General features: G+C 55.6%; 1 protein-coding gene across 1 annotated transcript in view; it reads right to left on the bottom strand.

Annotated features, from left to right (window-relative positions):
• Window positions 1-25,481, bottom strand: part of TNS3 (tensin 3) — a 416,462-nt gene that overhangs the window by 269,190 nt on the left and 121,791 nt on the right. The window contains exons 18-20 of the mRNA XM_081799720.1: window positions 19,015-19,217; window positions 18,110-18,236; window positions 17,942-18,025 (exon numbers count right to left, since the gene is read on the bottom strand). Of these exons, the coding sequence (XP_081655846.1) occupies window positions 17,942-18,025; window positions 18,110-18,236; window positions 19,015-19,217 (414 nt within the window). The remainder of the gene's footprint in view (window positions 1-17,941; window positions 18,026-18,109; window positions 18,237-19,014; window positions 19,218-25,481) is intronic.

Here is a 25,481-nt window from a genome sequence, read left to right as displayed (position 1 = left end):
CTGCAGATCCCCACAGACCCTTCTACAGACTCCCTCCAGACTCCCCTGTGGCCCACCCCCGAAAGACCGCCCTGCACCCCTCTGCAGACCACCCCCCGTGGGCCCCCCTGCAGACCCTCCCTTGGGAGGGGAGGCTGCTCTGGTCCCTGGGGCTCCTCCTGGCCCAGCAGGGGCTGCAGGGAAGGGGGCCCACGCCACTATGCACTCGCCGAAGGCAGCTCTGCACACACCGGCCTCTGGCTGGCCTGTGGGTGGGGACATGGCCCCATGGGGCCTCAGCTCCCCGCCTGTCTCTGTCCCCACAGAAACCTCAACTCTGCGCACATCTTTTAATACACGGGGCACCATGGTTTACCGGGCACCGTTTTCTCAGTCTTAGTGGTCCAGCGACAGTTTGAAAACCTCTGTACCTGAGCCCACACGGCACCTCCCTGTGAGGACAGAACTCTGGAGCAGAAAGCTTTGGAAGAGGAGGCAGGGCTGAGAGGCAGACGAAGGAGCAGGGTCTCCGTGGTGCAGTCAGAGCTGGACCAACATGTCCCTGACCTCGCGGCCAGTGAGCCCACCTGTTCCCTCTCCATGTAAGGCTGCCCACGGTGTGTGCTCTGGACAGCTCGTCATCAAGGGGTCTGCACCCCGTGGCCACCCCCCATGATGACCATCGGGCAACACACGGACCCCTGCCTGCCCAGAGGCTGAAAGATAAGGCTCTGTGTCTTCCAGAAACATGCGCTTTCCTTCTGGGGCTCCGGCCGTAGGAACGCCTCTCCCCTTCTTCCCTTGCAGCAGATCCCTCCGTGGTAAGGACAACAGATATTCTTCTCTTTTTAGTCTTTTTATTATAAACTCTCCCCACGTTCTACCCCAACCTCTCCTGCGCCAGGAAACAGGGCACCACCCCAAGCTCAAGCCTTCATGTTCCACACGGGATCCGACTCTGGAAGGCCTTCTAAAATGCCGCTGCCTGCTAAGACCGTGATTTACCTGCCTGACTCCTCTGGGATGCTTCAGGTGCCTGTGGATCGCTTCTCCGACCGGTGAGTCAGGTCCCTACTCCGCCTTGGGTTCCCATGTCTCAGCACAGAGGAGGTGTTTGTACAATGCTTACCAAATTAGCAATGCTAAAAACAGGCTGGGAACTTGTGTTTCCAGCAAGAGGGAGCAGCCTCACCCCTCCCAGAGCCTCACGGAACAACTCCACCCAGGGCGCCACCCAACCACATCATGGGAGACCTGGACAGGTGGACAGACAGCGGCTGCCTGGGAACCTTGGGACCTGAGGGAGGACAGGGGTGCATTCCCTGGTGGCCTTGCTGCATCCCCACAAATCCCAGAACTATCACCCGGCACGGACAAAACAGCTCCAGGAAAAGCCTGCTCACCTCGCTGAAAGACCAAACCAACTCTACACCCAGGGAAACCCTCAGACAGTGGGTTTAGTAAAGCCAAGCAAAAAACTCATGTTTCCTAATACCGCACTTCCCGGAGGGAGGAGGCCCTTAGGATGTCCCCTCCCAGGGGGGTGTCAGCAAGGTCCAGCGGTGAGCTGCCCTCCACCCCTGGCCGGTCTCGGGACAGAATGGCAGGGACAGAACGGCAGGGCCAGTGGCAAGGCAAACATCAACACCACGTGGCCGCAAACTGCCCTGGGCAGGAGCACTGACCGCCACAAAAAGGAGACCAGACTTCATAAATCCAGAGCCTCCTCACATGGTCTCCAGAAGTCCAGGATAAAACAGAAAGCCCCCTCATCACAAAAGGACCGGGAAAGTCACTTGGATGAGAGAGGGCAGTGGCTGATGACAGTGTTGGAACTGTCTGGCAAAGATTCTCCAGCAGCTCCTAACCGTGCTCCAACAAACAACTGTGCATCCACTTGAAACAAGGAGAAAAAAAAAAAATCTCAGCAAGGACGTAAAAGTTACCAAAAAAGTAGAAATGGTTAAACTGAAAGACACAGGAAGAGAAGCGTGAAGAGCAGCAGAGCAGGGCTGACGGGAGAGGGGATCCTGGACTCGAGGGCCCAGCATTTACCCCATGTGAGCAGCATAGCCAAACAGACTAGAAGTAAAGAAGTCCAGGGGCCCGTGGGCCAGTAACAGAGGACCCCACGGTTGTGCCGCCAGAGACCCAGAAGGAGAGGGAGAGCCGGCTGGAGGTCGTGAGAAGAAACGATGTCTGAAGAACCACCAGGCTGGCCAAGGACACAACCTTTGATTCCAGGAGCTGAATGATCCCCAAACAGGATAAACACCAGAAAAACCCACTCATCGTGATGGAGTTTCTGAACACCAGGGACAAGGTGCCCATCCTACAAGCAGCCCGCACAGGGGACACCAACTCGAATGTGGGTGATTGTTCATCTGAAACCAAGAGGCCAAAAGGAGGCAGCACTGATGTCCCAACTACCGAAGGAAAAGAACTGTCAACTAGGAATTCTGTATGTGGCCAAAATATCCTTCAGCAAAGGGATAGGAAAAGACGTTTGCAGGGCGCCTGGGTGGCTCAGTCGTTAAGCGTCTGCCTTCGGCTCAGGTCATGATCCCAGAGTCCTGGGATCGAGCCCCGCATCGGGCTCCCTGCTCGGCGGGAGGCCTGCTTCTCCCTCTCCCACTCCCGCTGCTTGGTTCCCTCTCTCGCTGTGTCTCTCTCTCTGTCAAATGAATAAATAAAATCTTTAAAAAAAAAAAAAAAAGACGTTTGCAGATGACGGAGAACGAACAGGACTTGTTTGCAAACCCACCTTTCACGAATGGCCAAAGCACATTTTCCAGAAAGAATGAAAATTATAGGGCTTGGAATGTACAAAATGAAGGGGACATCAGAACAGGTTAAAGTAACCCAAGTAAGGCAAGAAAAGAAAAGCAGGGGGCGAGACCCAGGGCAGCCAAGAGAGAAACGCACACATCCCTCTCCCCACGGAGAACTCGCTTGACGTTTAGGTCCCTGCTGCACCTGCACGTGATGTGTGCAAACGACACAAAGGGGCCCACTTTGCTTTTGTCCGCGTGGGAAACTGCAGAGCGGCCCCTCTTTCCTGCGGACTGCACCCCCTTTTCTGGAACCAAACTTCCAGCCACTATGAGTCTGCTGTACACCTCCATCTCCCTCGAGATCCACTGGCCGCTGCTCATTCAGTGCCCTGGCTCCCCAGCAGGTACCCCCTCTGTTGGCGGCACCCCAGCTAACCAAGATTCTTCACTACTGGACTTCCAAAATCACTTTATCGAACTCCCTTAAAATAGACCCGTCGGTGTTTTGATTGGAATTACACCAAATACACATACAAGGTTGCTAAGGTTTGACACCTTTAGGACATTACCTTCCTATCCAGTGACACGGTCTTTCCCTTCCTCTACCGTATCTTTTTAAATGCCTCCTGTTAAACTTTTAAAGGGTCTCACTGGAACAAGACAAGTGTCATTTTCAACAGTCTGCATAGAACTTTATTACCGGAGTTTTCCTTCTACCGCCACCATCATATTCCTGGCTTGCTTTCCGCCAGCCCACAGGCCACCGGCCACCGTGAGCCTGCTGAAGACAGGAAGTCCTTCTGGAAGGACGAGGGATGGCTGACTGTGTCACATCTGGCCTGCTCCTACAACACACACAAGGAGGGGCTCCAAGACCCACATCTCCCATGATCAAACCTTGTCTTTGGGGGACCCTTCTTCTTTTTTTTTTTTTTTAAAGATTTTATTTATTTATTTGGGAGAGCGAATGAGAGACAGAGAGCACAAAAGGGAAGAGAGTCAGAGAGAGAAGCAGACCCCCTGCTGAGCAGGGAGCCCGATGCGGGACTCGATCCCGGGACTCCAGGATCATGACCTGAGCCGAAGGCAGTCACTTAACCAACTGAGCCACCCAGGTGCCCCATGGGGGACCCTTCTTCTTACCTCCTCAGAGCCATCAGAGAGCTCCACAGCATTCTGGAAGCTTCTCTGTTTGCACTCAGCCACCCAGGGAAGCTGGCTCATCCCTGGTTCCTCCAACCCTATTCTTTCCCACTGAGTTTCTGAAATTCATGTCCCTTTCCTTTACCTGGTCTAACTGGCACCTGCTCCCCAGTCCCACCGAGCGCCCACCTGCTCTCGCTGAGGCTAAGCACCCATCAAACATCAGACAGAGAACACAGTTCCAGGCTGAGAGTAGCTGGCTGTCTAGTGGCAGGAGGGGAGGCTGCATTGGTTCCCCGATTCCTTTGTTCAGTGCTCGTAAACCTACATCCTGGCAGGATGGCAGTGGGCAGTGGGTGTGGATGAGACGCAGGAAGGGCATGGTCCATGCGAGGGGTGGTCTGGACCCCAGCTCTCACTGTCCCCGTGACCCCGTTACCTTCACGTCTCAGGAGAAGGCCAGCAGTGACACCCATCTCAGGTGACCAGAGGCAAAGTGAGTGGGGAGGGATTTGGCACCAATCCCAGCTGGGCCACCAGCCTCCACCTGTCACCGAACATCCTTCGGCCACGTCCTGACTCCAGCTCAGCCGGGTGGCTACGTCCAGGGCTGTTTTCAGATTTCTCAAAACTGGTTTACGACGCATGCCAACTTTCTTGACTAAGAGAATTACAGAAAGCAGAGTAACAACGGCTTTTTGCTGAGTGCTGACCACCACATGCCCGGTGCTGGGCTAAGCCACGTGGAGGCGTCACCGGATTTAATCCTCATGAAAAGGTTTCCGTGTGCAAACCAACAGCGCTGCATTGCAGACAGGGACACAGAGCTTCCGAACGCCTATGGGAACTAAGAAACTCTGTCAAAGGAGACCAGCTCATCTCTGCGACTTGGGAAGCTGTGTTCTGTCCCCGATGCCACCCTGCCCCACGCCGGGGAGATGTCAAAGTCGGAACCTAAGTGTGAGATCACCCCGCCCTACTGCCTCTTCCCCCCAAATACAACGGGAGGCAGCCTTGGGCAGGACGAGGGGCCTGTGCGGGGGGTCCCCCCCATGTTGAGAAGGCACGGGTACCCATGAGTCGTCTTCAGCCCGGGACCCCACCCAGCCACCGACAGCCACAGAGCGGGGGAATGACCTCTCTCTCCTGGCATCAACGGACCAAAACTCTCGAATCTCATCTCCGGGGTCACAAAAATACCCATGCCACCCGATTTCTAATCTATCGATATACACATGAAATTCACTGGAAATGACCATTGTGTACGAACTGCATTAGAATGGGTAACGCGGGACCAGACACGAGCCCCAGTCGGGAAGGGAGGACTCTGGTCATGCTGGGAGGGAGAACACTCAAGACCTGCAGGCGGCAAGAACCAAAAGGCGACCACTGACCAGCTCGGGCTTCACTTCCTCCGCGAGACTACAGAGCTTTTTCCACTATGAAACATTTGGGGTTCTCCCATCTCTCCCTCTTACTGGTCCCCATCCTTCCATTCTATAGCACACACGCCCCTTGGTCCCAGGCACCTGCCCATGCCCTGCAGGCTCACCTGGGCCAGGTCAGAGGGCAGATGCAGGGAGGGATCCAGACCCCCACCCCAAGGCTCTGGCAACATAATGACGTGAGCAGGTTATGTCCTGACTGCATGTCTTGTGTTAAAATCCCGGGCTCCTTCAGACGTCCTCCCTCTGGCTCCAGCAGCAGCCCGGACAACAGTCAACCTCATTCGGAAACCCCACGTTGCTCCTGGCGCCTGCCTTCCGCCTCGGCTGACAGCCCTCCTCCTCCAGGGAAGCCAGGGCGCAGCACCTGGGTGCAGCCCGGGGCCTCTGTGGCCAGGCCAGCCGGCCTCCCTCAGGCCCTGGGGTGGACGGGACAGCCCTGGACCGGGCAGGCGCACTTTCTCGGTTTTAGCAAAAGAATGTGCTGTGCTGGGAAGCAGCCCGGCTCCCAAAGCCACACATCTGTGAAGCAGGCTTGCGTCTGCCCCAGTGAGTCTCGGCAAAGACAAAGCGTGGCTTTCTTCTGGAAGGAGGGGCCCTCCCTCCGGGGTCCCAGGCCAGGGCGTCTTTCGCAGAGTCTCAGGGCCGGAGGGCTGTCGCCAAGTGACAGGGGACGCGGGGAGAGGCAGCCACCTCCCAAGTCCCGTCTCTCCTGGGCTCCCGGGCCCTGGGACTCTGCATCCCCCTGTCCCCTCCCCCCCAGCCCCCTCCCCCACCGCTGGGGAGCTCAGGTTCCAGCCTGGGCCCCCTGCAGGCGGGCCACAGGGCCGGAGAGAGTGGCGCTTACCTGGGCAGCGCGGGGCGCCACTCAGTCCATGCAGGGGCCCGGGAAGTCGTGGGCAGGGCGGAAGGCACTCGGCGGGCTGTCCCAGGCGGCCCTGTGAGTGAGCAGCGTCCCCCACCCCTGGGGCAGGGCGACTCAGGGTTCCGGCGTCCCGGGGGGAGGGGGGGTCGGGGCGGGACGGGGGCGGCCACCTCCGCAGAGGCCCATTCAGAGGGCGGCAGGAGAGCGTGGCCGGGAAAGAATCCGGGACTGCTGCGCGGGCCGCCTGCCCAGTCGGTGCCTCCAGACGCGGGCGGCCCCGCCTGCTCACTGCGCAGTCCGCTTCCTCTCCAGTCCTTTTCCCTTTTCCCCGCTTTAACCTCTTGCAAACCCCCAGCTGAAACCCTCCCCAGCTCCGGTCCAGCCCGGGGGCCAGCATCAGCCAAGGGGTGAGCAGTGAGTACGGAAGGACCCCCCCACCCCGTACAGCAGGGTATGCTGCCCCAGGACCCGCCCCTCCAACGCCACCTCCCCCAAAGTGGACCAGATTCCCTGGGATCCACTGCTCACAACGGAGAGGCCTCCACCAGCCACAGGAGTCCCTGGTCAGCGCCGCCCCGCCTACTTGGGTCCCCTGGATGGGGGCATACCGCTCACCGGGCCCCCACCACCAGCCTGAGCCCTTCACTCCACCCCTGCCCCGGGCAGCCGGGGACCTTCCTCCAGCTCAAACCCTGCAGGTGTTCTTCCTGGACGCAGCTGACTCTGACACCTCCCACCCGGCAGCCTTACAGAGTCTCTTTCCAGCTCTTAGCTGGGGCCCCTCACTGATGGCCGATTCCACCAACTGGCTGCTGGCAGACCTGAACGTTCCTCTCTTCCCTTGTCTCTGTTCATGTCCTTCCCTCTATCTAAAAGGACAGCCCCACCCCTCAAAACAAACTGGTGAAGAACTCCTATACACTCTTCAAAGCCCATTTCCAAATGACCCTGCATTTTTACATGACTCGGAACACCATCCCCGACAGTCAGATGGAGGTATGTGCTCCATCCCTCGTGGCATGAAACCGGACTGTGACGAGTCTGTAAAGCAGAGCAGAGGCACGCAGCCGGCCTTCGAGACCGAAGCTCCCAGAGGCAGATGTGCATTTCTCGGTGGAGGCCCATCAAGCACAGCACGCAGTGGGCACTCACCCCTTGCCTCTCCTGCCTCATGGGTCGGGCACAGACCCACTCACCCCTCAAATCCCAGCACCGTGGTGGAAGAAAACAGGTACGAGCCCCTCACAGGACAGGGGTATGCGAGGGAACCCCGGGGGCCACTTCTCTGAGCTCCTGGCCAGGAAGAGCCCCGGGACAGCTGCCCCAGGTCTGTGCAGGGCACTTCCTCCGGCTTGTTTATGTGCCTGCAGCAGGGGCAGCAAAGCATCTGTCGGAAATGTCTGACCACAGCCCAGCGCAGCCTTAGTTGGCGGATGGACGGGCCCTTCCCGTGGCCCGACTCTCCCTGAACAGAAAGGAAGATGATCATCGTGCAGCCAGGCCCAGGAAGGCGCTCCTCAGGGTGGGCCCTTCCCGTGGTGCCCGGCGGACGCCGCGGGCTAACGGACGTGGGGCAGCCATCGGGAGGGTCAAGGGGAAGCAGGACACGCTTTCCGAAATACTGCTGCTGTGTAACTTTGTGCAAGCATTCCACGACCGGGACTCCCCGGGTGGGAGTCTACAGACACCGAAGAACCTTCTGGAGATGTGTCTGCCCGGCCTGCCTCTCCTCCATGCTCAGCAGTAGCAACGGGGAAGAAACCGATCTCACGGCTGTGCTCCGAAGTCAAGAAGCTGTCCCCTGAAACTGCTGTCCCCCGCTCTGCAAGAGGACCTGGGTCAGCGGAAGGACACCCCTGAGCTCACTCTCGCTGGGCCCCAGCAGGGTCACCCCAAGGTCAGTGGTCACCGATCAAATGCGGACGTGGCCCAGCTGCCCTCCCTCTGCACACTCAGCTCAGAAGGTGCCCACCGGCCCAACGCATTCTCATGGGGCCTGCGGTTCACCCAGTGAAGCCGAATCCAACGCCCGACGGCTGGGGCAGCTGCAGGATGGGTCTGAGGACTTAGTGCATGACATAGCGAGGGAAGTTCGGGAACCTCACAGGGAAGGTGCTGAGATGGCGGGGGGGGGGGGCAGGGGTTCACTCGTGCAGATTGCAGGCTTCTCCCGCGAGTGTAGAGGGGGCTCTGGGACCACACAGACGAGACGTCCGGTGACCCGCACGCAGATCTCCAGCAAGGGCTCTGCCCTAGAAACACAGAACTAAGGGGTCTCGGGAAAGCTCCACAGGACACACAGGGGACACGGATCCTCAGGGAGTCCTGCTTTCCCGGGGATCCCCCGCCCGCCAGCACCCGGGAAGGCATGCTCCGGGCTTCTTCCGATCCAGCCTGATGATCTGCTTTTGCAGATGAAGGATGAAGAGCAAACACAAAGCTCAGTTACAGTCTGACTTCACGGTAGCCCAATGTCAGGGTCCTCCAACGCCCGGTCAGACCGCCTGCACCTGAGGGCATGCAAGATTCACCCACAAGCCGCCCCCTCCCCAGCACACTGGGCCTTGTTGGAGCATCGAAATGTTCTCCAAACGAGTGGATTCTTATTCCCCTGGCTCCTGGGTTTCCTATAAACCAGCTCTTTCTCTATGTAAGCACGTATAAGTGCCTGACTCGTAGTAAACGCTCAAAAGCAAAGGATCCCTCAGTCTAGGCCTAACCGGGAATATGCACACGCACTACGGATTCAGGCATGCTATTTCACGTGCGTGTGAACACGTGCTGGAACATGGCGGCATTTAAACCCAAGACGGTGTTTCCTCACCTAATCAGGGCGGTTTGGGCAGGGCCTCTCTGGGTCAGGGATGCACCCTAACCGGGGGGCTCAGCTGAACGCCCCCAAGGGCTCAGGGAGGGGGTCCACAGCCAGGAACGACAGGTGAGAGGCAGATGGCATGTCCCCCCGCTCATGCCCTCTCTCTCGCTCAAATAAATAAACTTAAAAAAAATAAAGAATAAATAAAAGGTGTCCTGAGAGGTCCCACAACCAGACCACAGAGCGCCAGGGAGGCGACTCAGGCCCCCAGGAGCCTGTCCCCCAAGGGCTGGGGCTGGTCCTGCCCTCTGGCTGGCAGGGCTCAGAATGGGGGGACGCACAAGCCCCCCCCCCCAATGAGGGGAAACACAGAAGAACCTCTACTCTGAGATTCAAGAACAGTCCGCCCGAGGGGGAAGAAATGAGCAGATTCAAATAAACTGGGAAAAACAAAGATCCCTCTAAACCAAAAGCAAGCACACAAAGGATGGCATTCATCTTGGCCGGGAAACGGTCCGCTCACATGGGGACACTTCCAGGCCGGCCTGCTGGGAATGAGGTGTCAGCACGGAAGGCCAAGACGGCGTGTTTTCAGAGCCACATTCCACCCGAGTGAATGAACGCTCTCATTCCCAGGCCCGGCTGCACATGGACTCCAGCAGCCCACCGGGGACGTTGATTTTTAAATATAGTTTGAAACATTCAACTTTCCTTTCTTCGTTTTCCTAATCGGGGGCCCCGGGGTTCAGGGGCCGGTGTACCCAAGGCTTACCCATACCAGTTACGTGGGGTCCACGGTCCCCAGGAGGCCGTCGCCGGCACCAATCGGCACGCACCCGGTGTCATGGGCGTGCACGACATGGATACTCCTGGCCGGTCCACATGCACGCCCTCCACGTGTGAACACACTACCAGGACTATGCAAACATGCTTGCCTGCAGGAGCTGCAAGACGCAAAGTCATTGGGGTCTGCAAACATCACAGCGTGCTCACATTCAGCGCATGCCTTCATCCCTGTTATAAACATTCTCATCAGAAGTTCATGAAGTTTCAAAAGAAAAGCAGAGTCGGGTACAGGAAGGAAAGGGGACGCCTGACAGAAGTGTTTTATAATTTGTCAAGCTTTGAAGAACGACAACTTTTTTTTTTAAACAAAAATAAAGCATTAGCTCAAAGTACTCTCTCTGGCTCCCTCTCTCAATAAGAAGGTCCTGGATATGCCCTCTGGCAAATGTCACCCGTTTGAAACCAACTCCAAGGGGTCCCAATGGCTGCAAGCACACCCTTGTACCCGAGGCTGGGGTGAAGCCCCAAGAGCTCCGTCCTTCCCCGGGGAATCAGAATCCCTCCTGGTCACCAGGAGAGGGGACATTGCTCTCGTGACAGCCAGGGCCCCAGAAGGACCAGCCCCGCTCCCCAGAACAATGTGAAGACAAAATGGAAACTGTATAAAGTATAAAGGCGTCCTCTTTCAAGAAACTCACATTGCCTGTCGATCATCTTCATTGCCACCAGTGAAGGGACCAACGTCCCCGGTGGCCTCTAAATACCACCTGCAAAGCCATCACGGAGGACAGCGGGGTGAAACCTGACAAAGCTGGGGTCCTACACACTACACTAGCCAGCCCTGAACTGTTCACGTTCCCAGCGGGTTTCACGTTCTGTGGATTTCACCTCAACTGAACAAATCTCTCCCGGATCAAATTCGAAGCTGACGTACATCAGAGACAAATTTTGTGACGAAACATTCCCTCGTTATTTCCCACTTACGTGGTGAATATCAAGGCTCAGTCTCATGTCAGAAAAGACGGAATAACTGATATTCTGACCTTCATCTTTCTCTCTTTCCTATATGAGGCTTGCGATTAAACCACCCCCTCACTGAAACTCTTACAACTTTCCTGTTTTCAAGAAGCACATTTCCTACTGAGGCTTTAAAAGGTTCTGCACCCCACCACGCAGCCCTCCCAAGCCGGCTGGGCCCCTACAATTCAACTCGACCCTGACACCATCTACCCCGACACAGTCGGTCCCCCAGCACCGCCCTCCCCCACGCCAGCCCCACGTGCAGGCTGTCACCTGGGTTCTGACCCACCAGCCACAGACCAGAGGTCCCCACGACCCCTCCCTGGGTTTGATGAAGCCACTGGGGCAGCTCACAGAACTCAGGGAGACGGTTTACTCCCTAGATCACCGGTTTGTTATAAAGGGTTAACTCAGGAACAGACAGAAGAGCTGCTCAGGGCGGGCTCTGCGCAGGGGGTGCGGGGCTCCCATGCCCCGCCCCAACAGGGCCCATGGTCCCCACATCTCCACATGCTCACCAACCCAGGAGCTCTCCAGACCGCGTCCTTTTGGGATTTTATTGGGGTTTCATTACAAGGACATGACTGATGAATCTTTGGCCATTGGTGATCGATTCAACCTGCAGCCCCGCCCCTCCCGAGGTCAGGGGGTGGGGCTGAGAGGTCCCACCCTGTAACCACGTGGTCGGTTCCCCTGGCAACCAGACCCCACCCTCAGGTGCTTCCCAAACATCACCTGGTTAGCATCACAAGAGACACCTTTCTGCTCCTCCCCTTAGGGAATTCCAAGGGTTTTAGGGCCTCGGTGCTGGCAAAGGGCACGGAGACCAAATCTGTCTTACTAGAAATCCCAGTATCACAGGCTCAGATCTGGAATTGCTGACAAGTCTAAGGATGGTGTCCCTGCATGCGCACGTTTCCCGGGGCGCAAGCCAGGCGGGTCAGGGATGCACTGAACACACCGACCACCCAGGCTCGCGCTGGAGGGTCCCGGGTGAGTCAGACCTGCGGGTCTCCGTCCCCACAGGGCTCACTGTGTCAGACAGAAAACCCTGCAGCACGCCCTCCTGGGTCCAGCTCATGGCCCCACCTGCCCCAGCACCTGTGCCCATCCCGTCCCCAATCCTTCCATTACCAGCACCTTTGGGAGAATTCAACAGTATTTGAATTCCTATTTAAAGGCTGACTGTTTGGGTAAGTGTTTAAAGGTCCCTCGCTGTCCTGGAGCTGGCGCTGAAAGAGGAGCTTATTGGGGGTCCGCACAGCGGGTCAGGGAGGGGCAGTCCCAGCTCTGACACCCACCCCTACTCCCCGGGAACTTGGCTTCTCATTCCAGCATCTGTTTCTACACCTGGGCACCCTTGGGCATGCTTCCTGATTCTTCTGCTTGTTCGGTGCAGAGAGGCTTGTTTCTGGTGAGGGGTGGATGTGAGGGGCTCAAGGCAGGGGGCGAGCCAGGCAGGCTCCGGGGACACCCAGCACTGAACCTAGGTGGCCAGAGGACCTGGAGGAAACCAGAACAGAGTACACGTGGGCCGTGGGCCGGGTAGCAGAGGACATGCACTGCCCCCAGAGTCAGGGTCCTGGGAGCCCCTTCTCCACGAGGCCTCGACCTTGGCCTTGGACTTCTGTCCCTGGAGGGCCCTGTCTTAGCCAGGATTCTGCAAAGTCATCCCTACCCAGCCCACCCAGCTTCTGCCCTTCTGCAGCAAGAATCCTGTTGGGCCAGTTTAGCAAGAATCCCCCTCCCCCTGACATCCATTTTAGGAACTTTCCATCCGCTGACCTGTCCCTTTGCTTGGGGTCTCTGCTGCTCACCTGCAGCATGGCTTTCCCCCCTTCGGCTGGTGTCCGCCTCTCTTTCTCCGACACCTGTCTTGTGGGTTGTCCCCGAAGTAACCTGGTGGCACTGGGTTGGGTTGATTGGGACTCAGCTGACACCCCGTTATCTTTGATGCAGCAAAGGGAGGGGTCCTATGCAGTGAGGTCTTGCACTAACTGCGCTGATGTGACTGAGACCATAACGGGAACAGCAAAAAGTCAGACAGCTTCGATTTCTCCCTTAGCCTAGTTAGCGCGTACTGAACCCTGCTCGCCCTTCAAACTCCAGACCTCCTCACCAGGCAAACAACCAGCAGGAACTGGTTCTCCCCAGTGTGGGATCCCTGGACCGGTCCCTGCTTATACGCACTGCACCAACAAGAGGACAGGGCTGGTGAACGTGGAGTGCCCCGTGCACACGTGTGGACCGCACCCACGTTTACTCACCACCAAGGGCTCCCAGATTTATACTTTAACTCCTCATCATATAAAACCCCACACACACCCAGAAGTAGGCAGAACAGTACAATAAAGCTCCACGGAGACTCCACCCAGCTTGTCCAACTGGCAGCCAACACTGTTTCAACCACACCCCCACCAACTCCCCCAACGGGACTAACACTGAACTTGAGAGTCTGAGGTCATTCTGGATTCATACGCAGAGGTCAGGAATTATACAGAGATGCCCTATAAACACCGGGGTGCAGGCTTTGTGCGAGTGTCAATCTATTTCTTTAGGATGAAAACTCAGGGCTCCTTGTCGAATCACATATATTAGCACGTGTAGGTTTTTTTTAAGAAAGTGCCAGATTGTCTCCCATGGAAAGGCTGCACCATGTCCCACCCCCACCAGCAGGACAGGAGAGTTCCAGTTTCTCCACATCCTCACCAGCTCTTGGTGTTGAAACTGTTTTTTATTTTACCCGTTATGCTGGGTCCGTAGTGATTGCTCGCATTTCCCTGGCGGTAATGACGCTTGCTGGGTGTCTTTCATGTACTCATCTGCCGTCTGTCCATCTTGTTCAGTAAGAGGTTTCCTCCTGGCTTTTACCTGCTTTCTGATCGGGTTGTTTCTTTCTTTACTGCCGAGTGTTTGGAGTGCAAAATTTTCTCTTGGTCTGCGGTCTGTCTGCCCTTTCACCTCTTAGCAGGTTCCTCCTATAGAAAATTCTTTCAATTTTGATGAAGTCCTACTTCATCAATTTTCCCTTTTATGGATTGCCCTTTGGGTGCTAGTCTAATAACTCTTGAGTAGCCTGGATCCCAAAGATTTTCTGCTATGTGTTTTTCTTTAAAGTTTTACAGTTTTATATTTGTTTATGATCTCTTTTAATTCTAGTATAAGATACAAGACTTTGGTTGATTTTTTTTTTTTTTTGACGGTGAGCACCATTTGTTGAAAGGACAGTTTCTCCTTCATTGACTTGCTTTGCACATTTTCCAAAAGAAATCAGTTGGGCAAATTTGTGTGGGTGTGTTTTTGGGTTTCCCATTCTGTTTCACTGGTCTTGTGTCCGTCCCTTGCCCCACATCACACAGTCCTGATTACCGTGGTTACCTAGAAAGTCTGGAAAGTAGTCAATCCATGCCTACTACTTTGTTCTTTTTCAAAATTGTTTTAGCTGGTCTCCTTCCTTTGCAGTCCCATATAAATTTTAAAAGTATCTTGTCTATATAAAAATTATTGCTGGGATTTTGATAGGAACTGTGTTAAAACTATACATCAGTTTGAGAAGAACTGACCTCTTTAGCAGGGTCTTCCAATCCATGAACATGGTATGCTGCTCCATTTATTTAGATCTTTGATTTCTTCCACTGACACTGTGGAGTTTTCAGTGAATGAGTCTTGCATGTTTTCTTAGGTTTACACCTTATTATTTTGCTTTTTTGATCTATTAGGAACAACACTGTATATTTAACTTAGGTCTGTACACATTCACTGCTAGTCTATGGAAATGTAATTGATTTTTGTGTGTATCTCCTGTGTCCTACAACCAGCTGATGCCCCTTATTTGTTCTGGGAGGCTTTTTTTGTAGATTCCTTGGAATTTTCCGCATAGATAAATCACAAATCTGCAAAAAGGGATAGTTTTATTTCTTCCCTTCCACTCTGTGGTCTTGTATCTCCTTTTCTTGCATGACGATCCTGTAGAACTTTCAGCATTATGCGTAAGCTGCAGGGTTTTAGTAGATTCTTTCTATTGGTTGAGGAAGGTCCCCTCTGTGCTGTTTTGCTGCGAGTTTTTAGTCAGAACAGATGTGAATTTTGTCAAAAAAAATTTTTCTTTGCATCTATTGATCTAAAATCATATGGTTTTTTTCTTCTTTATCCATTAAATATGATGGGTGACTGACAGATTGTGAAATATCAAAAGAGCTTTGCATCCCTAGAGTAAATCCCACCTGGTGAAAGTGTGTAATTTTTTATATACACTATTATTCGATTTCCTTGGGTTTGGTTAAGGAATTTTGTGTCTATTCATAACGCATAAAGGCCTATTGTTCCCTTTTTGTTGTCTTTGTCTGATTTTAGTACCAGGGTAACACTGCCTCCATGGAATGAACTGGGATACGTTCCCTCTCCTTCTAGTTTCTGGAAGGGGTTGTGTAGAATTAGTGTTAATTCTTTACATGTTTGGTTGAATTCACCAATGAAACCATCGGGGCCTGGAGATTGCTTTGGGGGGAAAATGTATACCTTATGAGTCAATTTCCTCACTAGCTACCAGGCATTCCAAGTGTCTACTTCACCCTGGAAGAGTGTCCCAGTGCAAGCTCACCGTGAACCACTGTGTGTGGCGCTGTCATCCTCTTCCTATCTGCAGGGTGCTCGGTGAGGGGCCCCTTTCATTCCTGGTATTAGCAATTTGTCTCTTCCCTATTTTTTGTCCTTCTTCTGAGAGATTGGCCAACTCTCTCGATCATCTCTGAGAACCCGCTCTTTTTTCATTTATTTTTTCTATTATTTCCTTATTCAAAATTTCAGTGACTTCTGCTTGTATTTTCAATATTTTCTTCCTTCTGGCCATCTTCAGGTTACTCTTAATTTCAGATTTTCTCCTTTTCCAATGTATATGTTTACTGTCATGAGTGTTTCTCTCAGCTCTGTCTGAGCTCTGTCCTACCACTTGTGAAATATTTTACTTTCATTTTATTCATTTCAATATACTTTGTGATTTCCCGTGAGATCTTCTCTTGGGCTCATGGATTATTTGCAAGAGTGCCGCTTCACTTGCAGGCATTTGGACATTTTCCTGTTACCTTCCTGTTACTGGTTTCTGGTTGGATTCCCTGCATGGCATCCATTCTCTCTGCTCTGCAGAAGCCTGTTCCACACGGCCCAGGATGTGGTCCATCCAGGTTCCGTGGTCCTGGGGCCACGGTCAGTCTGCTTCTTTCCTCCAGGGCTCAGCCTTCTGGCATCTGTTTGACATATGGTGTGTGGCTGTACTTCTCGGGGGGCGGAGGGACAGGGAAGGCTAGGTCTACTCCATGCGAGGAGGCCAACGCCACCCTCCTGACAGGGATTCAAAGGAAATACTCTCATGTATACACACGGTGGCACCTGGTGCTCAATGACACAGAGCCAGGCACTACGTTAGATGCCTAACACATCCCACCCCACCCCTGCACGCTGGTCACAGATGAGGCATTCTTGCATTGGTAGATGAGGAAACAGGATCAGAGGGTCACTAACTATGAGAGGCACAGTTATTCCATGACCGGACTTAAATCCAGGCCCTGTCTACCTGACAATGTGGAACAAAACGCCCCTGGCTGGGGGATGAGGCTGACCGGCGTGTAGTCCTGGCTTTGCCCCCTGCCTGCTGTGTGGCTCGAGCAGTATGCTGAACTTCTCTGTGTCCGTTTCCCCACCTGTGAGTGGGACGACAGGGACAGCGGCCCCTGTAATGTGACCACAAGAGGAGAGAAATCATGCTGTGAAGACCATGGGGCAAATGTCATCTACACATGAGCTCCTGCAGTCTCCGGCCGGGGTGCGCCCAGCACGCGGGACCGCCCCACGCAAGCAGGGCCCTCGCGCTCTGCTGGGCCTACATTCTGAAGGTTTGTTCCGGTATTTTCTTTCCTTGGGCTCATCATCCATGTCCCACGGCCATCACCAGCATGTGTCGCACAAAGCTGGTCTAAACACGTGGTCGGCTCAGGGAGGAGGAGGGGGACGAGTGGAGGCAGAAGCCGCGTCCCTGTGTTTGCTGTCACCTACATGGTTCCAATGCAGAACAGACACGCGACGTTGTGAGTGCGTCTCCACGCTGACACACGCTGGGACAGGCGTCTCCTCCCGTGGGACGCTTCCAGAGTGCACAAACTCATGCAACCATACTGCACACCCTCCCTTTGCCCATGTGTCAGCCCCACCCCCCACCCCCACCCCCGCCAAGGGAGGCCAGCGGTTTAACCGCTCTGCTCTGCGAGTCAAGAGAAGCGTGTATGGTCTAAAGCCATCTTACTGCGTTCTGATGAAAGCCACCTTTGCGAGAAGGACAGCCCTTCCTGTAAACAACACACAGATCTGGTTTTCTCTGGGGAAAGAAGGGACGTGGCACCAGCTGTCGTCACTACGACCCCCGCCGGGTGCCTGATGGCCCCTCACAGAACCCTCACGGGCCTTCCCCAGAGAGGCAGCACCAGAAAGAATCTACAAGCACAGAGAAGAAAGGTTTTACGTGCACACAGGGCTTCGGCTCCATCCCCTCTCCCCGTGCCTGAGGTCGGGCTGTCCTGGGCCCTCAAGGCAAGAGGGGGATGTCCCCAGGAAGGGATGCGGACTGGCCCCATGGCTGCTGGCGGTTGCTGTCCCCTCCCCTGGGCCCGTGGGCACTCGAGCACCATGCCGAGGATGGGGAAGTGTGCAAGGCCGCAGCACACCCATCCCAGAGGTCATCACCCCCTGGGGAGATCCAGGACCATGGGCGGGGTCTCGGGCGGCCCTGAAGCACAGAGCAGAGAGCTCGCTGACCCCGCAAGCCCCAGCTCCTCTGTAAAGGGCAGGGCAGGCATTCCAGCGTCTTCTTCCAGCTCCACGACACAGTAGGAGGAGCTGAAACCATGGACACTGTGCTCTGAGCGCCCACGACCCTTCCCCTTGCCCGCTGGGCAGATGTGAGGATACACAGAAGTGCGCCCGCAAGATGCAGGCTGCGGTTAACCCCCAGCGGGCCGCACGCCCCGGGCAAGAGCCCTCCTCACTTCGGAGGCGTCCAAGATGTGGCGCCCACAGAAACATGTCTGCATGAGATGCTGGAGAGGAGGAAAGGCGGGATTCTTACCGTGAGCTCCTCTGTACAGACCGCCGGTGCTGCCCCCCTGCAGCCCAGGTGGGGTGAACGGCGGATAATGTGGGGGTGTCGTCACTGGAAAAGAAAGAGCAAAGTTCTGTTGCCGTGTCCTCCCCGAAGGGGTGCCGCTGTCCGCTGCAGGCTTGGCTTCTGGCTTACCATACGGTGTTTCTGGAGACACGGGAAACGCCGGCGTGGGAGAGGCCGAGTCAGAGCCACCCTTGGTTGGAGTGAAGGTCCTGCTGCTGATCCCGTTGGGGTCTGGGGGGTACGCGGCGGCCACCGTCTGGAATTGGCACAGGGAGTCGGGTGAAGGCCACCTCCTGACGGTGGGCCCGGGCTGACCCACGGTGCGGGGACAGGGGGCCGGGTCCCCATGCACGGCCCTGCCACTGGCGGCCACTGGGAAGAGCTTCAAAAACTCAAAGGAAGAGGGAGTCCCCGCGGTCCATCCACCTGCTACCGCGCGGAGCCAGCAGAGATGGCCCGGCCGTGGGGAGGTGGGCACCCGGTGGAGAACAGGATAAAATCATCCCTGCCTGTGGTGTGTGTGCTCACAGGCAGTGAGACCACAGCACAGAGAAAAACACAGAAGGATTTATCCAGGTATCACTGTTCTAAGCTATTCTGGGCTCCCACTTTCTGCCTCGACCACGATGAAAACACGAATGGGGACAGGCCCATCGTTCGGGGTTCGACCTATCTTACTGCGTTCTGATGAAAGCCTAGAAGACGCTCCGTGGATCCCACCACGGGGCCCACAGCCACGCTGACCCACTTTCTTCCCGCTTCCCTCCCGCGGCCCGAGACCTTGGGGAAGTCCGTGTCCCCTTGGCCACCGCCGTGGACCCGCGAGCCACCTGCATGCTCCCGCCTCCCCCCATCACGCAGTCCACGAGCGGAGGCCCAACGGAGCCCACGGTGGCCACGCCGTGCCTTCTGGGTAGGGCTGCACACCTGGGCTCTCCCAACCACACCCCTGCCTGCGAGACGGGAGGGAGGTGGGGTGGTAACGGGACCGCGATCGGGAAGGGCGCTGGTCCAGCTCAAGGGGCGGTGCCTACCTCCTTGGCGTCTGCTGGAGACAGGAAAGGCGCCAGACCTGTGGCCTGGTCCGCACCGGGGGTCTTTCCCCATCCACATTTGGAGAAGGCTGGCTGCCCCCCAGCATCGTTGTCATACTGCCCGAGGCTCAGCTTCCGGAACCTTCCGCCCAGTGGCTCGTCCCCCGAGGAGCCTGACAGGAGAAACGCGTGGGCTGCAGGTGCTTTTCCCACAGCAGAGGACAGAGGCCTTAATTAAAACCTGACTACAATTTCCCAAATTGACACTCTTATTTTTTCTAGTTCCAGAACATTACAGCAACCACTGCCCGTTCCCCTCCCCCTGCCCCTGGCGACCTCTGGTCTTGCCGGTTCTGGACGTTTCCTATAAACGGAATCATCCACCGGGTGTCCTCTGCTCTCTGGCTTCTGTCACGGAGTGTGATGTCCCAGCCTGTCACGATCAGAACCCACTTTTGTTCATTTCCCGCTTCTCCCAGCATCATTCCCAGGAGGGATCTGTGTGCATCTGGTTCCCGGTGCCTCGCACACAGCAGGTGCTCAAGAAGCACAAGGGCGAGACCCTGAGGTCAGGATGGAGCCCGCCCTCCCCTCGCTGAGTGTGCACGGAGGATTTTTGGTGGCCTTTTGGTGGCTGCGATGCTGGACCGCGGTCTGTGCTCTGATATGTATCACTTTTAAAGTCAGAAAAACAAGATGCCTGGACTTCACTTGAGTTGAAGAGCGAAATACTTCAAACCTATTCTCCGAACTGTATTAAAGAATCAGCTACCTCCATCTGGCCGTGTCCCCGTTTTTCTTTTTCAATGAAGAAGTCACATCCGGGAAAGAGGGAAACAGACCAAATGAAGGTAGGAAAGGCTCGAGCTAAAGCAGCACAATGGGTGCACTCAGCCCTCCATGGGGAGGGGTCTGTTCTGAGAAGGACCACGGGGAGAAGGGGGAACAAGCCCTAGGCTCCCTCTGGGGGCATCCCACAGGCCACGGGCCTGGGTGCTGAGCCCCGGACACCCCCATCCCCGTCCCTCCCTGCACAGCCCCAGCCCTACACCCCTGTTCAGACACGCCCCTGCCCCTCTCTGCCCACCTGCTAAGATGCACCTGCTCCCTGCTGCTTCCCAGCCAGTAGCCAAGACACCGGGACCTCAGCAGCCCCACACAGTCACAGAGGACGTTGGAATCAATGCAGAAAACACGGCAACCCAGGACCACAAAATCCGCAAAAATCCCCGGTGACCCGCGCATCCACCCACAATCCCAGTCCCCACAGAGGGTCGGGCCAGGTCGGTCTTCCTCTGCCGAGTGCTGTGAGCCTGTCCCTCCCGTTGACCCCAACGGCCCTTCTGCTGGGCGTTCACAGGTCTTCAACTGGTCTCCTTTCCTCCTGCCACAGGACACCACACACCCTGGGCCTTGGGGCTCCCCTCCCCAGGCTTACAGCGGGGCAGGTGTTCCCGAGAGGCCCCCTTGCTGCCTTTCCCAAACACCCGCGTGTCTCATTTTTGCAAATTCACTATTCCCAGGGAAGGGGCGGTGCTGGGGTTCAAGGACAGGATACACCCGCTGAGCCTGCAAACCTTGGGTCAGCTCAGCCTTAGCCAGGCTCCGGGAGGCTCGGATTCAGTGTGGGGTGCAGGAGTTTGCAGGCTGGGTCATTTGGTCATTCAGGGGACATGTAGGGATGGAGCCTGGCTGTGATTGGGCCCCGCAGAGCTCACGGCACCAGGACAGAAGCCCCCGGCACGCCCAGTCACCGGTCTATGGTGGATGCAACTTACACCAGCCGTCACCAGAAGGTGTGGTGAGGGCCAGGGCAGGGAAATTACCGGGTGCTGAGGACAGTCCTCGCCTTGGGTACCTGGACGCCCCCACTGAGCCCCTACGGAAGCAGAGGATTCAGGCCAAGACCGTGGGGTGCCCACAGAGCTCTTGGCACCAGGACTAAATTCAGCCTGACCTGGGAGATCAGCATGGTGGTCACCAATTTGCCACTGAGTCAACAGAGGTGCAGGATGTGACCTGCTCAGATTACTCACTAAAAAACTGGATTAAAAAGAAAAAAACCCAGAAGCCCCTTGGCAAGTCTGCACCTGTTTGTAAATACACCGATCGTTGTATCTTCCTTACACTCCACGAGGGCGATTCAGACCTCTCGAGGGGACTGTCTGATCTTGTCCACAGGTGAGGAGCTTGACAACTCACAAACTGGGGTCCCAGCCCCTCCCCTGCGCTGTCGAAATACAGCCCAGACCAGGCGTCACCACCCTGGTCCCCGGCACGAGACTCCCGAACAGCTTCCAAATTCCACAACGGGGTTGGAAACGGGTCGTATCCGAACCGCCTTCGGGCGGGGCTCTCCCGCCTCAGCGAGCGGGGGTCAGCCCTCCAGGTGAGCAGGGTGCACGCCCAGGCAGAACCCCAAGTACAGAACAACAGTTCTCAAACTTGGCCGCACATTTGCATGGCATTGAAATTCCTGGCACGCAGACCTCACCCCTTCCCTGGGACTGAGGCCCAGAGCCTGGCATTTTTTTAACAACTTCCCAAGGGCCCCCAAACTCATGACCACACTGAGCACAGACGCAGGTTTCAAGCCCGGAGTTCCACGTATGGGGGGGCATTTAAAATAATTCTGACGCTCGATTCCCGCCCAGGCCAACCCAAGCCGGCCCTCCGGAGGAGGAAGCCGTCTCCGCATCTGGTAACGTTCCCAGGTGACTGCTCTGTGTAGCCAAGGGGACAGACTCCGGCCCTTGAGCGTCGATGGAAACCCCTGAGAACACAACCTTTGTCTTCCATCTGGGCCACTAGAAGGCAAAGTGCCCTGAAGCTATTTATTTATCTTTATACAACCGTGGAAGAATGAAGTGCTGCATCGTAGAAGCATGCACAGTGGGTTCTGGAAACTCCCTCGCATTCCTAGGAGTGAAGACAAACAATGGCCAAACACTGCCCCGCGGTTTTGGGAGGCCTCCCGAGTTCAGCTCATTCAACTGGACACGTGCAGCTTCTCAAGAGAGGGTGGGAGAGGGTGAAGGATCTGCTCAGTGTGACAGTGAAAGTGAAAAGCCCACCTGCCCAGCTTAAATGTTCCCAGAATGGCTCGAGGAGCTTTATTTCTCCCTAAGCTGCCACAGGGGTGGCCCGTCCCCGCCACCTGCAGGGTATATTCGCGAAGAGCCAGGAGACGGTTTGTTAGAAATGCCTAGCCCTGTCCACCGCCCGCCCCGCCCCCCGACCCATCCCAGCGCCAGGGGAGCCCGTGGGAGTGGGCTGTCACTGGCACAATGAGGCCAGGGGGCCGAGGAAGGCAAGCCTGTCTTTGGGATTGCAAAACTGCAAATCCTTTTCACTGGGAAACACTGAAGGGCTTGGTTAGGTCGCATTTCTTCCCCAAAGGCGCGCTTAAAAGGGAAAGGACATGTCCAAAAAGCTAGAAGGCTGACCTTCCAATATAGGAAAGGTTGGCGATCCTCCTCCCACCACTTACTCAAAATCAGATATGACTTCAAGCAAAATGTAAGAAGCCACACAGCAACCAAAAGGCAAGATCGCTACCCGACTCACTGAAGACACATTATCAGCAGAGCTTGGTGCCTGGCTTCGGGTCCCTCCTACGTCTTTGAATTTATTTTCCCTTTGAATGATCTTTCCCCTCCTCAAACCACTAGATCTTGGTGGCCTGCTCCTCAAACACATCATCTTTTAGCAACTGTAGCTTTTTTTTTTTTTTTAAAGATTTTATTTATTTATTTGTTGGGCGGGGGAGAGAGCGAGCACAAGCAGGGGGAGTGGGAGAGGGAGAAGCAGGCTCCCCGCTGAGCAGGGATCCCGATGCCAGGCTCGATCCCAGGACCCCGAGATCATGACCTGAGCCGAAGGCAGATGCTTCACCGACTGAGCCACCCAGATGCCCCACAACCATACCGTTGACCTAGGACTGTCGTCAGGGCCGTCCACCTTCAGGACCACCCTCAGTGGATGGTGATGTGGGCAGGTGCGGCCGCAGGCCCAGCTGGCTGATGGGCTATGAGGAGAAATGAAGACTAGAGCTATGACCCCGAGGCCCACCCCGGCTAGAGATGTCATGACCTCTCTATCCCGACACAGAGGACCTTCCCACCCTCTACCCACAGGTTAAACAAACGCCAGCTGTCCGTAAGTGACGGTGCATGTGTCCATTAGGGGGTCACATCCGTGTGGACCAACCTGTTCTTAGCACACCCACGGCAAGAGCTTTGGGAAACAAGCCAGCCACGCCAGAGGCCAGGGGGTCTCCAAAGCGAACTTTCAAACAATGGAGGGGGTGGTCCCTCGACACCTTAAACAAAAACGGGCCATGTGGCCCGGCAGTTCCACTCAAGAATTAAAAACATTCAGGGGTGCCTGGGTGGCTCGGTCGGTGAAGCGTCCGCCTTTGGCTCAGGTCATGATCCCGGCTCCTGGGATCAAGCCCCACGTGGGGCTCCGCACTCACGGGGAGCCTGCTTCTCCCTCTGACCCTCCCCCTGCTTGTGCGCTCTCTCCTTCTCTCTCTCTCAAATAAAATCTTTAAAAAACAAAAAAGAACCGAACACATTCAGACAAACACTTGTACACAGATGTTCACGGTACCCACGCCCGGATGAATGGACGTACATACTGTGTCCACTCGCCCTGTGGAATACAATTCAGCCTTACACAGGAATGAAGCTCTAACACACGCTACAACCTGGATGAGCGTGGAAAAGCAGATGCTCAGCGAAAGAAATCAGACGCACGTCGTACAATTCCATTTAGATGAAATGCCCAGCATAGGCAAACCCAGAGTTGGAAGGCAGATTAGGGGCGGCCAGGGGCCGGGGCTGGGAGACAGGACTGACCGCTAATGGGGATGAGCTTGACTGCAACGTGCACTGCACAAGCCACTGACTGAACTTGGGACTTTTTTTTATAATTATTATTTTTAAAGATTTTCTTTATTTATTTGACAGAGAGAGACACAGTGAGAGAGGGAACACAAGCAGGGGGAGTGGGAGAGGGAGAAGCAGGCTCCCCGCGGAGCAGGGAGCCCGATGCGGGGCTGGATCCCAGGACCCTGGGATCATGACCTGAGCTGAAGGCAGATGCTTAACGACTGAGCCATCCAGACGCCCCTGAGCTTGGGACTTTAGAAAATCACCACGGATACACTGTGTCGCCCACTACCCAAAATGCAACAGGCACTTCCATTTCTCCTAATATGCAGGATCGGGCTGCTCTGGGCGTGGGAGCTGCAGCCGCCCCCTCCCAGACCTCCACAGGCAAGGCTCCACTGCCGGGCTCTTGCTGAGGCCCCTTTGCCTTGCAGACTTGCTCAGAGGCAGCCGTCCTGGTGCTGATGTGACCTTGGGTTGCTGCACATCTGTGGGTCTCTCCCATGGAAAACAAGGTGCGCAGGGCAATGATGTCAGGCTGTTTCTGAGCACCCACGTACCCTCCCCTTCTCATGCTAGATCACTTTGGTTGGGGTTTAACATCTAACTTCAATGGATGGGCTATCAAGAATCAATGATTTAAAGTTGCTACTTCTCAGGGCACCTGGGTGGCTCAGTGGGGGAAGCGTCCGACTCTTGATCTCAGCTCAGGTCTTGATCTCAGGGTCGTGGGTTCAAGCCCCACCTTGGGCTCCACGCTGGGCATGGAGCCTACTTAAAATAAGAGCTGCTCCTTCTCATTGCTCTGAATTCCCCTGAGTATAAACGAGTTCCCTGACTCAGTTGAGTATTAACGCGGTGGATGTCCACGTCTGTAGACGAACATGAAGAATGCCGGAAGCAGGGGCCCACAAACACAATGGGAGGTCTGCCAGGATCCTGTCATTGTGGGCTGGGGTTGATGTAACACGAACAAAATATTTGGCAACGTGAAGCAAGGAGCCCTGGAGGGATGGGAAAAACGGAGCTGGCTTCCTGCCATCCGTGGGATCTTACATTTTACAGATTGAGTCATTTCCTTTGCTACCTGGGTATCATCAGGCAAAGTCTCCCCACTTAAAGGATGTGACCCGAGAAACCTACCTATGTGCCGGGCTGCACAGAGGGGTACACAGCCAGGGTGTCAGAGCAGACTGAGGGAGCCAAAGAGACACAGAAACACCCCAAAACCCAACTCCCCCCCCAACTCACCCCCTTTCACGGGGTGAAAGCTTTCTGACAGGCCACCTCTGGACGACTCTTCCTGTCTTGTGGGCAGGGACAGGCTCCCTACGCTGTCCTGTGATGAGCCTCTTGAATGCAGCAGAGCCACATGGATCCTTGGAGAGTCATCTCCCTTCCTGCCAGCACCACACCCCTCTACTGACAAACATCACCAATGCCAGGACACAAAGGGGCTTTCTGGCTGGTGGCAGACGTAGCGTTGAGTGGAACAGGGGCTCAGCCACAGAACGCACACTCAGGCAGACGGGAGCACTGGTTATATACCACGGTAGGCATAAAGATGTGGGT

This window comes from Leptonychotes weddellii, chromosome 12, assembly GCF_054177405.1.
Source record: "Leptonychotes weddellii isolate Sample4059 chromosome 12, ASM5417740v2, whole genome shotgun sequence".
NCBI classification, from domain to species: Eukaryota; Metazoa; Chordata; class Mammalia; order Carnivora; family Phocidae; genus Leptonychotes; species Leptonychotes weddellii.
The sequence above is the reverse complement of the archived record's forward strand: the minus strand, read 5'-3'. Positions and strand labels throughout refer to the sequence as shown.